This window comes from Cervus canadensis, chromosome 19 (assembly GCF_019320065.1).
Source record: "Cervus canadensis isolate Bull #8, Minnesota chromosome 19, ASM1932006v1, whole genome shotgun sequence".
NCBI classification, from domain to species: Eukaryota; Metazoa; Chordata; class Mammalia; order Artiodactyla; family Cervidae; genus Cervus; species Cervus canadensis.
Window position 1 is genome coordinate 27,369,128 of NC_057404.1, and position 13,047 is coordinate 27,382,174.

Genomic DNA, 13,047 nt, shown 5'->3' on the forward strand with positions numbered 1-13,047 from the left:
GTTTCTATGTAAATAATTCCAAAATGCACACGTAACCTCAATAGGAAGTGAAATAAAGCAAAACTCAGAATAACCAGGCAAGTCAAGTTTTTAAAAACCAAACCAAACTACTAAGAATGGACTATAGCAGACATTGGCATAGTTGGATCAAATATTTTGACTTCCTAGGTCCAGGACATGAAGATTACAGAGGGTGTAACACCTACCTCAAAGGGGCTTTTTGAGGTTTAAACAAAATATGGGTAATAATTCTAACCATGAACTGGAATTAAGCCTTGCCAGGATTTTTCTGTGAATAATGGAGCCTCACCCTGTCACACATCTTGACCTCAATGACTGTAGCATCAGTTCGATTGTTTGTGATGGTTTCTAGACTATCTGTTCTTTGAAGTCAAAGTCCTACTGAACCTCTAGTCTTGCCTCGTGGTGCGTTGCTTCCCCACTGCATGGATGCTCAGTAGATTAAAGGGAACTGGGAATGGCTGTTCAGTGCTGACCTTGCTGTCAGTCCGTGACGAGTTGTCTGATCCTCTGATGGAGCACTGCAATTAAACAAACTCAATACAGCTTTCGGTGGGAAAAATATATTCTCAATCCTTTGGTGCTGGCCCAGCAGGTGGCCTATAAACAGTTGTCTATTCCATGCACTGTCAAATCTTTGCTCTCTGAATAAAACTTTAAACAACTGGGCAATAAAAATGGTTGTGACTTGTATTGATTTTTCAGAGGTGAAATTATACAAAGGCTGAACTTGGAAACAGGGACTTCACATTAACCTCAGTCAGATCATCTTCAATAAAATGTAGCTACTCATGCACTTGGGTCACTTTGAGAGAAATGCAATTACAACTCAGACTCACAATTTGAAAGTAAATTTACTACCTAATTAAAACATGTAGCCCAATAACATACTTTTTTTAAATGCAAATACTTGTTACCATCTGTGTAACATGCCCTGTTACTTTTCAGTATCAAGTATTTTTTAGTTTTATTTCCTGCTTAAGGTAATATTATAGGACAGTGTTTTTAAAAAAGAGTACATACAGGTAGTTCTAAACAAAGGAGGCTGTTTAACTTGGCATAACACATGCTACAGAGAGAGAATTTTGTTGAGACCCCACATCAGTTTTAACTCCTTGTTGCATGTGACTAAAAGATCATGCTAAATTTTGAGGTTATACACAAATAATTATCTTTGCTAAGTACATCTTGGCATGCATCTATCATTTTTTCTTTAGGACATATTCCTTGAGTATTGAAATAAAGCATCAAAGGATATGCCTAGGCTTTTTGTGTAATACTACCAAATTACCAAAAAGTTTCTAGCAATTTACACCTTCACCAGCAGGGAATGAAATTCTCCCTCTCTGTACCCTAAATGATAATGATAAGGAAATTTGAGACAGAAAACATTCTTGTTTTCTTTTGCATAATCTGGTTCATCTCTCAAGAGCAGAGTGGTCTAGAGATGATGGGGATGGCTTGAAGGTTAACAGCAGACATTAAGAGAAATGAACTGATTCAGAATTGATTTAGGAGGAAAAACAGGGTATCTCTTTAGGCTATATTATAACAGAGAGAAGGAATTAACGTATTCCTGGAACAAAACTGGAAAGGAACATTTTCCAGTTGCCAACTGTTTCTTACCTGGGGGAGAAAAGAATGAAGTCGTCCCATCGTAGTTGCACACTACATACCTGAGCCCGTATTACCGCTCCAGTAACATTGCAACAGCAGGTGCAACTGAGGCTGCCTGCTATACACTTGGTCTCCAGCCTCTCCCTGGATTCTATACGGGCAAGTCTGGGAAAGTAAACGGAGCTATGATTGGGACGAGTTTCCTAGCATCCTTCAGGTTTCTAAGAAGAGCACTAATCTCCACCATCATCCCCCAGGTGCAGCACTGGTTTTGATCTGCTGCCTCCTACTAACTTCTCAGCTGTCTGTTCTCCCCCTGCAGGGGATAACCAAAGATGCCCCAGGAACTCAGAGGCCTTTGAGCATTAAACAGTTATTCTGTCATTGTCCCTTTGCTGCGAGTCGAGACAGTGGAGTGTTAACCAGTCAATTCCACCGTTCTTATACGCAACATTGAATCTGTGCATTGACAAAAGTTCCCTTCCACTGGGACACTTGCCCAGGGCAGCACTGGTAAAATCAATAATGAGGCCACCCTCTTGTGCTGGTGACTGGACCTCACATCCCACTCAGGATGGATCTTCCTGCCAGTTGGACAGTGAGTGAGTCAGCCTCCAACCTCACCGTCCTGTCGATTCTCTCAGACCGTGCTCACAGCAGGTCAGTCAGGCCCTCCAGAAGGTATACACTGAGACAGCTGAAGGAGCAAAGACCACCAGACACCTAGCTACAGGTGAATGAGTTGGGTTTATTGTTTGTTGGAACAGAGGAAGAAGGTCCATCATGAAGAATCATGGGGCTTCTCAGAAAGAGTGTTTTAGAAAGATCCTATTTTAAGATTTTGGCGTTGGATACTTTCAAGGAGGTTCTAAAAGAGCAGGGCTTCACTCCAAACTGGATGCTGTCAGAAAGGAGAGGAAACTCTATGGCTGGATCTTATCTTACTCCAGTAGTCATATACAGATGTGAGAGCTGGACCATAAAGAAGGCTGAGTGCCAAATAATTGATGCTTTCAAATTCCGATGCTGGAGAAGACTTTTGAGAGTCCCCTCGACAGCAAGATCAAACCAATCAATCCTAAAGGAAATCAACCCTGAATATTCATTGGAAAGACTGATGCTGAAGTTGAAACTCCAATACTTTGGCCACCTGATGTGAAGACCTGACTCATTGGAAAAGACCCTGATGCTGGGAAAGATTGAAGTCAGGAGGAGAAGGGGATGACAGAGGATGAGATGGTTGGATGGCATCACCAACTCAATGGATAGGAGTTTGAGCAAACTCTGGGAGATAGTGAAGGACAGGCAGGCCTGGTATGCTGCAGTCCATGGGGTCGCAAAGAGTCAGACATGACAGCGACTGAACAACAACAGAAAGGGCAGACTAGAGATAAAGCTGCAAATGGTTAAAAAAAGTTGCACTTATTTTTTAGCCAGGACAATGTCTGGTATTTGAGGGGTGGCAGTGTGACCTTTATTTTTTCCTGTGCTTATAGAGTTGTGAAGTGGTTTGTTTTGCTCTATCATGGTCTCAGAGTAGCTTTGTCTAGGAGGCTGGTATCCTTAAGACTGCTTCTGTCTCATAGGAGAATAACACAGCCCAGCAGTGCTGAATCAGTGTCTGATGGCAGGGGCAGGTTTCCCCCCTTCTCAGGAGAAACACCTGTGTTGAATTAAGAGGAGGAGGCAGGAAGAGCCTTCATATTTTGATACAGAGTTGACACCTGTAGAGAGAGCCAAGGAAGATTTGGGCAAGAACCTTAGATAGCAGCAGAGTTAGGAGAAAAAGCCTTGGTCAGGCTGAGGAGCTTCAGAGGAAGGACTGACTGCCCATTAAAGAAGTCTGTGTTGGGCAGAAATAATGTGGCCCCACTAGCCCCACCGTGCCTGTCGTATCCAGGAAGGGTAGGGCCTTTGAGAAAACTGAGCAGGGCTCTCGTGGCCTCCAGAGGCCCATGACCAAACCCTGAGGAATGTCAACATTTATAGGCTGGGCAGAAGACCAAAGAGGAAAGTTAATATGTGTTAAAGACAACGAATTCAAAAAAAGATGATGAGGTGTCGAAGTGAAGCAGGTGAGAGCACGTGGAGGAGTTCGAGACTGAATGAGGGTCCGGGCAACGGGGTGGCGCTCAGGCATCACAGCGGGCATGCTGAAGACGGAGGCCAAGGACACTGAGCTGCAGGGAGGGACCTGCAGACGAGAGCCCCCAGCGGGTTAAACCCAGCAGAAGGCGACTGGCCTGGCCTCACGTCACTGGAGGAAAGGCTTGTCTTACACAGTGTAAACGCTTCAGCAGATGGAACAGGAAGGGGATAAAGATGCCCTCAAAGTGTGGGTGGGTCTGTCATCCCTTGAGAGAATTAGAGAAATCCCAGCGGATACCTCATTATTTTCTCCTCGAAGGAGGCGGCATCCTAGAGGGTTTTCTGTGTTTGTTGACCAGCAAAATACATCACGAAAAATGAAAAAGATATTTAGTGAAATGTTATTTGATAGAAAACTTTTGAATTTAGTAAAGAAATGGTAATAACTGGTACACCATTAATTCAAAATATTTTTAGTAAGCACCAAATAGAACAGTCTCTATAATCAGAGTTTCTGACTGGCATAAGATGACCAGGTTAACAACCTTGAAATCAGATAATGTGATTAAAAACAACTTTTAAAAGCTTTATCTATACACTCTGACTGAAGGAATTCATTGGCCTCAGGCTATGTACCATACACGTAAGCACACAAAAACAAGTACTATGTATAAAAAATAACATATGGTTCCTCTGTATCCAGAGGGGAATAATGCCTACTCTTCATGAGAACAAAGAGACAGATCACTAACCCAGAGGGAGAACCAAGGAACTTCTTCTGCCAAGCTGGCAGAAGAAACAAGAGGTTCTGTGTCCTGGGGATGTGATGGAGGGCCTTCAGAGGCTGTGGAGACCAGGTGACATCCAGGCCACACGGAAACTTGAGTGGATGTCAAGGTGGGTGGGGCGGGGCCTTCAAGACCAGAGAACAAAGTCAGCCAAGACACTGAGTCACAGAAGTACTGCCTGTTCAGAAGACAGTGCTGCACTGGTTGAGGGTGATGGGGTGAAATCTAATGAGGGACTGTAAACAACAGAGAAAGGAAAGCCTTATCTAAGGAGACAGGGCACAATGCCGGCTTGTATTTCTCAACAACAGTTCAACAGAGAAACTGAGATGACCTTTGTGGCCAACAGAGGGTTAGATATCTTCCCCACACTGAGTTCTCCCATGCACCCTGCAGCCCGCCTCCCACTTCAAGGTCCCAGTCCCTTGGACTCAACACCATTAGCAAGAACCTTTGTTAACAGAAAAATCTGCTCCAAAAGAGCAGAACACACACACAAAACTTGAAACTCAAGAGATGATCACAGCAAGTTCATATTCACCAATGCCTCTGTTGAGAGCAGGGTCCACTGTGTTAAGCTGATTCATTATTGCAGAAGTGAACATCACTAGCATTATCACTGCTCCCACCACTGCACCCCAAAAGTAAATAAACACTACACAAAAGATAAACTTACCCCAAATAAAAGTCAACATTAATTTAAGGATACTACTGGATTTCTAAAGCACTAGGTTACTGAAGTACAGTAACAGTCACTACACTAACCTAGGATATTACAATCCTCTTCCTCTTCCGATCTATTTATAAAATATTCTCACTGTGAGGCTCTGGAAGTTTTACACTGTGCACTAGACTCCTCTTCTTGAGGTAGTTCAAAGTCTTGAAAAACAGAAAAGTTGCATATTTTTATACACTGCCAGTGAACAGTAAATTATCATGAAAGGCTACAACCAAAATCCTCATCCTCTGATATGCAGCTCCATCAAACAAGCTTTCCCCCTCATATCATACAAACTAATCTAAAACTGAAAATACAGAGAGATTGAGTCATACAAAAATAAAAACAATATAAAAGCATTAAAAAAAAAACATAAAAGGAATCCGTACATAGCATCACACTAACAGTCTTAAACTTTGCTAAAGACAATATACTTGGTTTACCACAGCAGTAAGCATTTTATAAAGTACTCAAGAAATAGCACTTACAAAAATAGGGGGAAAATTTTAGGTGAGAGCACAAAGCTAAAATCATCTCATTCTCTGGCAAAGAGTTCTCCCAAAATGTCAAGTCTACAAGAAGTGATGTTAGCGAAAGAGTGTTTGGGCTGACTCAGGCACCAGCCCGTGTTCGGGTGGCTGTTCCTCAGGTTTGCTTCATCGGTGCAGGGATATTTGCAGACGCCTGCTCAAGGTAGGCCAGGGAGCCCTGAGGGATGTCGGCTGGCTTTTTGTGCTGCATGTTGATGTCCTCCAGCACCTGCTGCCAATGTCTTAATTTTGTCAAGTGCTTCTGGACCAGAGCATCCTTTCGCTGTAATTCATTCCTCAGTTCTGAGACATCCTACAAATGAAAGCAATCAAAGCAATGAAGTCAGAGCAAACTCATGAAAAATGAACATAATTCCTGATTAGTTAAGAGTACTAAGAAGTAAATTCAAAACAGAATCAATTAAGCCATACTAGGCTGATTACTCTGCTTAGCTGCATAATTTGAATAACCCAAAGCAACTCTTTCCATGAAAGATGCCTGCTTAACACTGAGTTATTTTTAATTCATGTTCTTTTAATAAGTAATACAAGTCACAAAATTCCAAAGGGCAGCCAAAGAGAAATCAGTCTCTTTTTTATCCTGGCCTCTGGGCACCCAGCATTTCTATATCCAAAGCCTACTGTGAGAAGAATCGAAACACTTGAAAATCTGAAACACATATTAACTGTTTTAAAAGAATCCACAACTACCATTCTATCATTTCAGATTATGAAGTAGTAAACCCTCATTTTTAAGAGTTTTTTTTAATGAATGACAGTGTTAAAATTCTGTATTAAGACCTGGCCTTGAACATACCTAGACTATCATTCAGGTATTCAAATCAGGAAATGATTTGATATGGTGAATTGTAAGAATATCATCTTCTTACCATTTACCTTCTTAATAGCTGGTATCAAAGAATAAAAACATTTTAACTGATTGCTTAGCTTGTGGGAGAAGTTACTTTAAAAAAAATAATTATTCCAATTTGGTTTTTCCCATTGAAGGAATTGCTGTGTTTTGGGCAGGAAGATTCTTCTTTCTTCCACATTGCAGGGAGCAGACCCTGGCCCAACCCACAAAATGCCATTAATGACAACCTCAATTTACTTCCAAGACTCTGGTTTCAAATAACTGAGATAAATGAAATCTTGAGTTTCAAGGAACCTGGAACAGAACAGTAATTTTTTGATTCCTTGAAAAAACTGCCTAGAATCCTTCCTGTAAGACACCAAGGACACACAGACTAGTTTCTATCCAAAATGAGTTTATCATCTACATTAATAGCTTTTCAATATTTTCAAGCAGTAGAACTTTTAAAAAAAAGAAAAATCTTCCACAGAAACTAATGTATGAAACAAGTAAAGGCTGCTCTGTTTGAAGCCCTGCTTTCCACCCCTACTCCTAAGGTGCAGGTTGTCACGAATACTGACAACCAACACTTTACACTCAAGCTATGAAGCCCCACTATAACTAGTGGGCAAATGGAGCACCTCGGTTAAAGTGTAAATGGAATTTTGACAGCATTTGTTCTTCCTTAAACTTGGGAAGAAAGCTGAGCTGTACCTCTTTGATAACTTGCTCTGGTTTCTGGACAGATAACTGCAATCTTTTTTGTAGGAAAAAACATTCTGTCTGTCTTGCAATATCCAGGAATTTCTGGATACACTGGTCAACACCTTAAAAAAAAAAAAGACCAAAATATTAAATTAAGAAAAACACTAGACACACATATCTCTCTCATAAACGAACAGTCAGAATATCAGATGGGATCAGGGGTTTTAATCCTGCCCACAGCAATAATATTGACCCCCAACCTCCTATGTATTAACCAACATTAAATAGCAGATAATCCATGCATTTATAAAGTGAATAAGAGGCCTACTGACAGTGCAAAGTTCTTCCAAAGAAAGACAATGCAGAGATCCAGCAATTAACAACCCATTGACCTGGGACATATACATGTCTTTCGTTACTCAAACATTATTGACCAGAGATGTTTCAATATTCACTTACATAACAAAACACCAGCCACAGGCATTCATTTCTGTGAAAATCCCCTGGTCAGTAATGTGTTAACATCATGATTTCCAGTTGAAATTAAACATTTAAAAGACAGTACAAAGAAATCACAAGCACCTGTCTGGGGACAGAACTTGGGCGAGAAGGAAGCAGCACAAAACTTAGTTCTTTAAGAAGCAGTGCCCACTACTGGCCTTCTCTGTCTCGGTACCAACACGAAAAGCTCACTCATTTTAAGTGGTTCATTATGAGTGACATGAGATGTCAATAAACTGAACAAAAACAAGAGGTATATAGATTGACTACACAAATCTTACTCCTGGAAAAGTTCTCTCAGGATACAGCAGGACTGAAACATACCAAATGTAAAATCAGCAATGACAGAATTCTTACCAGTTCGAATTTCTTCCTGATCTGTACCATTGACATAATCTTGACTCACCAGAGAAGCAAAGCAAGCCTGTGTGATCAAAATATCACAGAAGAAAAAAATGTCATTCACACATCAAGAATCTTACAGTAAGAAATAACTTCTCCTGATGTCATTCAATTAGTTAACAGCGTCTGGGTTTGCATACAAAATGACAAGACATTGTGTCAATGAAGAAACTTGGTAAACTGAGCCCATTAGGCCCACATAGGAAGCCAGTATTTGCAGGCACCCCATCTGGTCTCTCTCCCACTGCTGCTCCTTTTCCAGCTATCTCATTCCACACAAGGGCCTGGATCCCTATTCCAGTCCCATCTGTAGCCCCTTCCTTTGATGCTTACATGACGCGTATAATCACACATTCAGGAATCAGGTCAATTGTCACCTATTCAGAGGCTATCCCTGTCTACTCTTTCAAAATGGTGTCCCTCAGGCTCATGCTCCAACCTCAAGCCCTGCATTATTGTTTTTAACTTGGTTAACAGATCTTATGCCATTCTCTCAGTTCATTATTAGCTGTGCCTTACTAGCAGCTGGGAATTTTGCCTGTCTTACTGTTTGGCACAATGTGGATGCTCAATGAATACATGTTACTGACAGACTGGACAACCTAAGAGAAAGTGGTGTCATATGAACAAACAAGTCCCAGTGAAGGATTCTCTATAAAGGCACATGGATCTAGAGGCACAGGAGTTCTGTGCAAGGGTAACTCTCAGAAAATGGACGAAGAAGGGCGATCGCAGAACAGAAAGGACAAAAAGAGAACCAGATGGGACCTGGGGGTGGGGGGGTGGGGGGGGTGAGGAAGGAAAATCTCAAACCTCAGGAAAGCACTGACCTCGTTTGCTAGTAAGCAAACTACACTAGGTGTGAGGCTGGCAAGTCTAGGTTCAAATTTAGGCCATCAATCAGATGTGAGAGCCTTTCTCCTGCCTGCAGTTAACCTTCAGAAAAATCAAAGATTTCTCCAGGGAAAATCCTGTAACAATCAAGAAACTGGAAAAACAGACTGCCCATTCTGTGTATTACTTTGAAAAGTGACCCTTGCTGGATTTGGGATGTAGGGGGTGTGCACATGCTTTGTGAAACCTGTGGCTACTGGAAAACATCTCATCCAGGAAGCCAGCCAGTCACAAGCTGGCAAGGAAAGCTGGGGCTGCTCCTGCACCAGCAGAGCCACCAGAGAGGGTGGGAGGAAAACTCATCTCAGGAATTTTAGTTTCCTCTTTCCCCTTAAAAAAATACAAATAAATAAACAGATAAATAAGACACAATACACATACGAATATTTAGCTGACGAAAATAAAAACACTAACTCAAAAAGGTACCTGTACCTCATGTTCATTGCAGTATTTATTCACAACAGCTGAGATATATGGAAACAACCTGAGTGTCCATCAATGGATGAATGAGTAAAGAAGTTATGGCATACACACATACACAACAAAATATTATTCAGTCATAAAAAAGAACAAAAGCTTGCCATTTGTGACATGGATGGACCTTGAGGGTGTAAGTCAGCCAGAGAAAAACAAATACTATATGATCTCACTTATATATGGACCTTAAAAACACCACCACCACCAATGAAACCAAGTTCACAGATACACAGAACAGATTGGTGCTTGCCAGAGACAGGTGATGAGATGAGTGAAATGGGTGAAAGCTAAAAGGCAGGAACTTCCCGTTATAAATATAAGCCATGGGAATTTCCCTCCTGGCTCAGTGGTAAAGAATTCACCTGCCACTCTGGGGGACATGGGTCTGAGCTCTGGTCTGGGAAGGTCCCACATGCCATGGAACAACTAAGCCTGTGCGCCACAGCTACTGAGCCCACGCACCCCAACTACTCAAGCCTGCAGGCCTAGAACCGGTGCTCCACAGTAAGACAAACCACTGCAATGAGAAGCTTGCACACCCCAACTAGAGAGCAGCCCCTGCTCCCCACAACTGGAAAAGGCCCGTGTGAAGCAATGAAGACCTGAGGAGACCCTGTGAAGTCATAAACAAACAAATAAATCTTTAAAAATAGATAAACAAGTCATGGGTATGGAATGTACAGAGTAATTAAAAAAATTTTTTTGTAACTATGTATGGTGACAGATATTAACTAGACTTATTGTAGTGATCACTGCAATACATACAAATATCAAATTGTGTTGTACACCTGAAACTAGTATATGTCGATTACACTTCAATTTAAAAAAAGAAAAAGAAAAATCTCCCAGACTGCTGAGGCACTGATGACCCCAATTATATCCAAGTGGTAGTTGTATATGGATGTGGAAGGGAGGAAATATTACATATTTATATAATTACCATTTGGGGCAATATTTGGATGACACACCATCTATTACTATTCTGACTTAAAACTTGTCATATGCAACCAAAGTGAAAATGAGTTTCAGCAAAACTCAAAGTCTAGGTCACCTCTGCCTCTCTCTTTACCCCCCAGCTTTCCTCCTCCTCCCTCAGTCTTAGTACCAACTTCCCCTACAGTAACTTTTAAATAACTCCATTTCAGCTCCAAGAGACCCACTACGTCAGGACCCTTTAAGGGTTGAGCCCAATGGAAAGGATGCAGGACATAATGATGGACACTGCAGTCTAGAGAGGATGAGCACGTAACACGCAGGAACGCAGGAAAGGATACTCAAGGACGGGACCAAGGAGGGAGTGAGACAGGAACAACCTATTGAGAACCAAGAAGCGTCCCCCGGCTGGGTATGGACAAACTTCCAGTCCGCGTGCCTCCAGAAACGTCAAGGTGACGCATATTCGCCCGCCTGTGCTTGCGTGCTAAGTCGCCTCAGTATTGTCCGACTCTGTGCGACCCTATGGACTAGTAGCCTGCCAGGTTCCTCTGTCCATGGGATTCTCCAGGCAGCCTACTAGAGGAGAATTTCGGCCACGACTCGATGTGGCGACTAAAGCAAGTGACTTACGCTCTCTGAACCCGGTTCCCTATTTGTAAGCGGGTGGAGATATCGCTGAAAGAGATAACCTGCGCACGCGCAGCATGCCTGGGGTGGGGGGAGGCTGGGAACACAAAGGCCCACGTCTCACCTTACCTCGAAAGATGACTCCAACTCGTCCACCAAGGTACTGTTAGAAGTTCTCGGAACGCCTGGCGTGGCCTGAAGAAGCGAAGCTTGGCCCAGGAGCCCCGGCGGAGGTTGCGGAGGTCCAGGTGGCTGTCCAGAGAACATGCCTCCCAGTGGAGCCGCCATTTTTAAAATGGTGCCTGGAGCTGGTGCCCGCGGGTCACGTGACGTAACTGGTCATGTGACAGCGTCCGGGGCGAGTTGGCGTCTGTTGGATGCCCGGGAAACCGTTCGTTTGGTGCTTTATTTCCAGACTCACAGGCAACCAGGCTTTTACTTTTTTTCTTTTTTTTAAACCTTGAGAATTGAAGGCTAGGATTTAACACAGTTGTGTGGAGAGGAGAATCAGTAAGTACAGTGGAGCGAGTCCTCATGCGGAGTCAGGCATTCCTGTACCAGTCCCGCCTTCGCTCTCAACTCCTGAAATTGCTTTGGACCTGGCGCTTTCTCTGGGCCAAGTTTTACACTCTGGTAGAAGGGAGGTGCGCGTTCATCCCGCAGACATTTATTGAGAGTTTCACTGTGTGCCACTTATTAATCTAGTCACTGGGGATGTAGCAGAAATAAACTGGGAAAATGTCCCCCGAATTCCTTCTGGGGAGATCCAGGTAACAAAAACGACTTAATATTGTTGAGTCCCACTGTCTATGTGCTGGGCGCTATTTGCTTTAGATATTTATGGTTACATTAAATAAAGTCACTATGCTAGTTTTAAAAAAATTTGCTTATTCATCTTTTCAGAAGCTAAATACTTTTTCACTATATTTAACTTTATAGTTATCCAGTTCATTTGTTAAGTCATCTATGTCCCAGGTTCTATTTAGTGATCTGGGGGTTACAGTAATCACCGCAAGTTTCTGCTTTCGGAGAGTTTACCGTTGTTGTGTGGAAGAGAGACGGATAAGCATGTACATATATAGAGTGATATCATGTAGAGATAATTGTCAAGAAGGAAACTAAAGCCCAGTAAGGGGATGACTCCCTGGAGGAGGCATGGCAACCCATTCCAGTATTATTGCCTGGAGAATCCCCATGGATAGACACGCCTGGCGGGCTACAGTCCATGGGGTAGCAGAGTCGGACATGACCAAAGCAGCTTGGCATGGCAAGGTACACTCCTAAAACATTTTTGAGGACTCCAAAATGTTTTTGTTTATGTGAGGTATGTTGGGCAATATTTACGTATTAAAAAGGTAAGCATTAAAATTGGACTTAAAAAATATATATTGGAAAAATAAGCCTATTATATGATAACAAATGTTTTAATTAAAAATGTAACTTCTATAAAACCAAAAATACAGTGGAAACATTTTGCATTTTACTCTTGGGTTTCCAATGGCCATAGGGCTACTTGAAGTCTAGATTTCTTAACTTCAGTGATCTATTAACACTATTGTGTTCTAAACCACTACTCTTGGATTTGCTGCTGTCTGAAGCCATGCCTCTCTGCAAGCCATGCCGTGTCCTTAGTGATTCAGATGCAGATTACACCACCTGTCTCTGGAAGTTTTAAGGATCTGCCAAGGTTTTCTGAATACTTGGTAGCCAGATGCACCAGCAATGAGAACTAAATTTCATCTCAGCCAGATTAGGTAAGCACAGGAATCCAGGAATCCGGTCATTCTGTTTGTATCCCACACACTAGTAAACACAGAGTTTTATTTTTATTTATAGAAAGTTTTATTAACAAAAATTCTATTTTTTTTATTTATATTTTTATTTATAAAA

General features: G+C 42.1%; 2 protein-coding genes across 3 annotated transcripts in view; one reads left to right on the forward strand and one right to left on the reverse strand.

Annotated features, from left to right (window-relative positions):
* Positions 1–907, forward strand: part of FAM184B (family with sequence similarity 184 member B) — a 118,422-nt gene extending 117,515 nt beyond the window's left edge. For both annotated transcript variants that reach the window (XM_043438285.1, XM_043438284.1), the window contains one exon: positions 30–907. The gene's annotated coding sequence lies outside the window, so the exon portion shown is untranslated. The remainder of the gene's footprint in view (positions 1–29) is intronic.
* Positions 857–11,465, reverse strand: MED28 (mediator complex subunit 28). The gene is made up of 4 exons (XM_043438287.1): positions 11,287–11,465; positions 8,179–8,245; positions 7,330–7,442; positions 857–6,075 (listed from the first exon to the last, which is right to left on the reverse strand). The coding sequence occupies exons 1-4, from the start codon at positions 11,443–11,445 to the stop codon at positions 5,878–5,880; spliced, it is 537 nt and encodes a 178-aa protein (XP_043294222.1). The 5' UTR covers positions 11,446–11,465; the 3' UTR covers positions 857–5,877.
* Positions 11,466–13,047: the final 1,582 nt, after the last annotated feature.

Coding starts and splice junctions, on each gene's coding strand:
- MED28 (XM_043438287.1), bottom strand. CDS start 11,445: ATGGCGGCTCCACTGGGAGGCATGTTCTCTGGACAGCCACCTGGACCT. Junction 8,246..11,286: donor AGTTGGAGTCATCTTTCGAG/GTAAGGTGAGAC, acceptor TTGATCACACAG/GCTTGCTTTGCTTCTCTGGT. Junction 6,076..7,329: donor CAGAGCAAGTTATCAAAGAG/GTACAGCTCAGC, acceptor TTTCATTTGTAG/GATGTCTCAGAACTGAGGAA.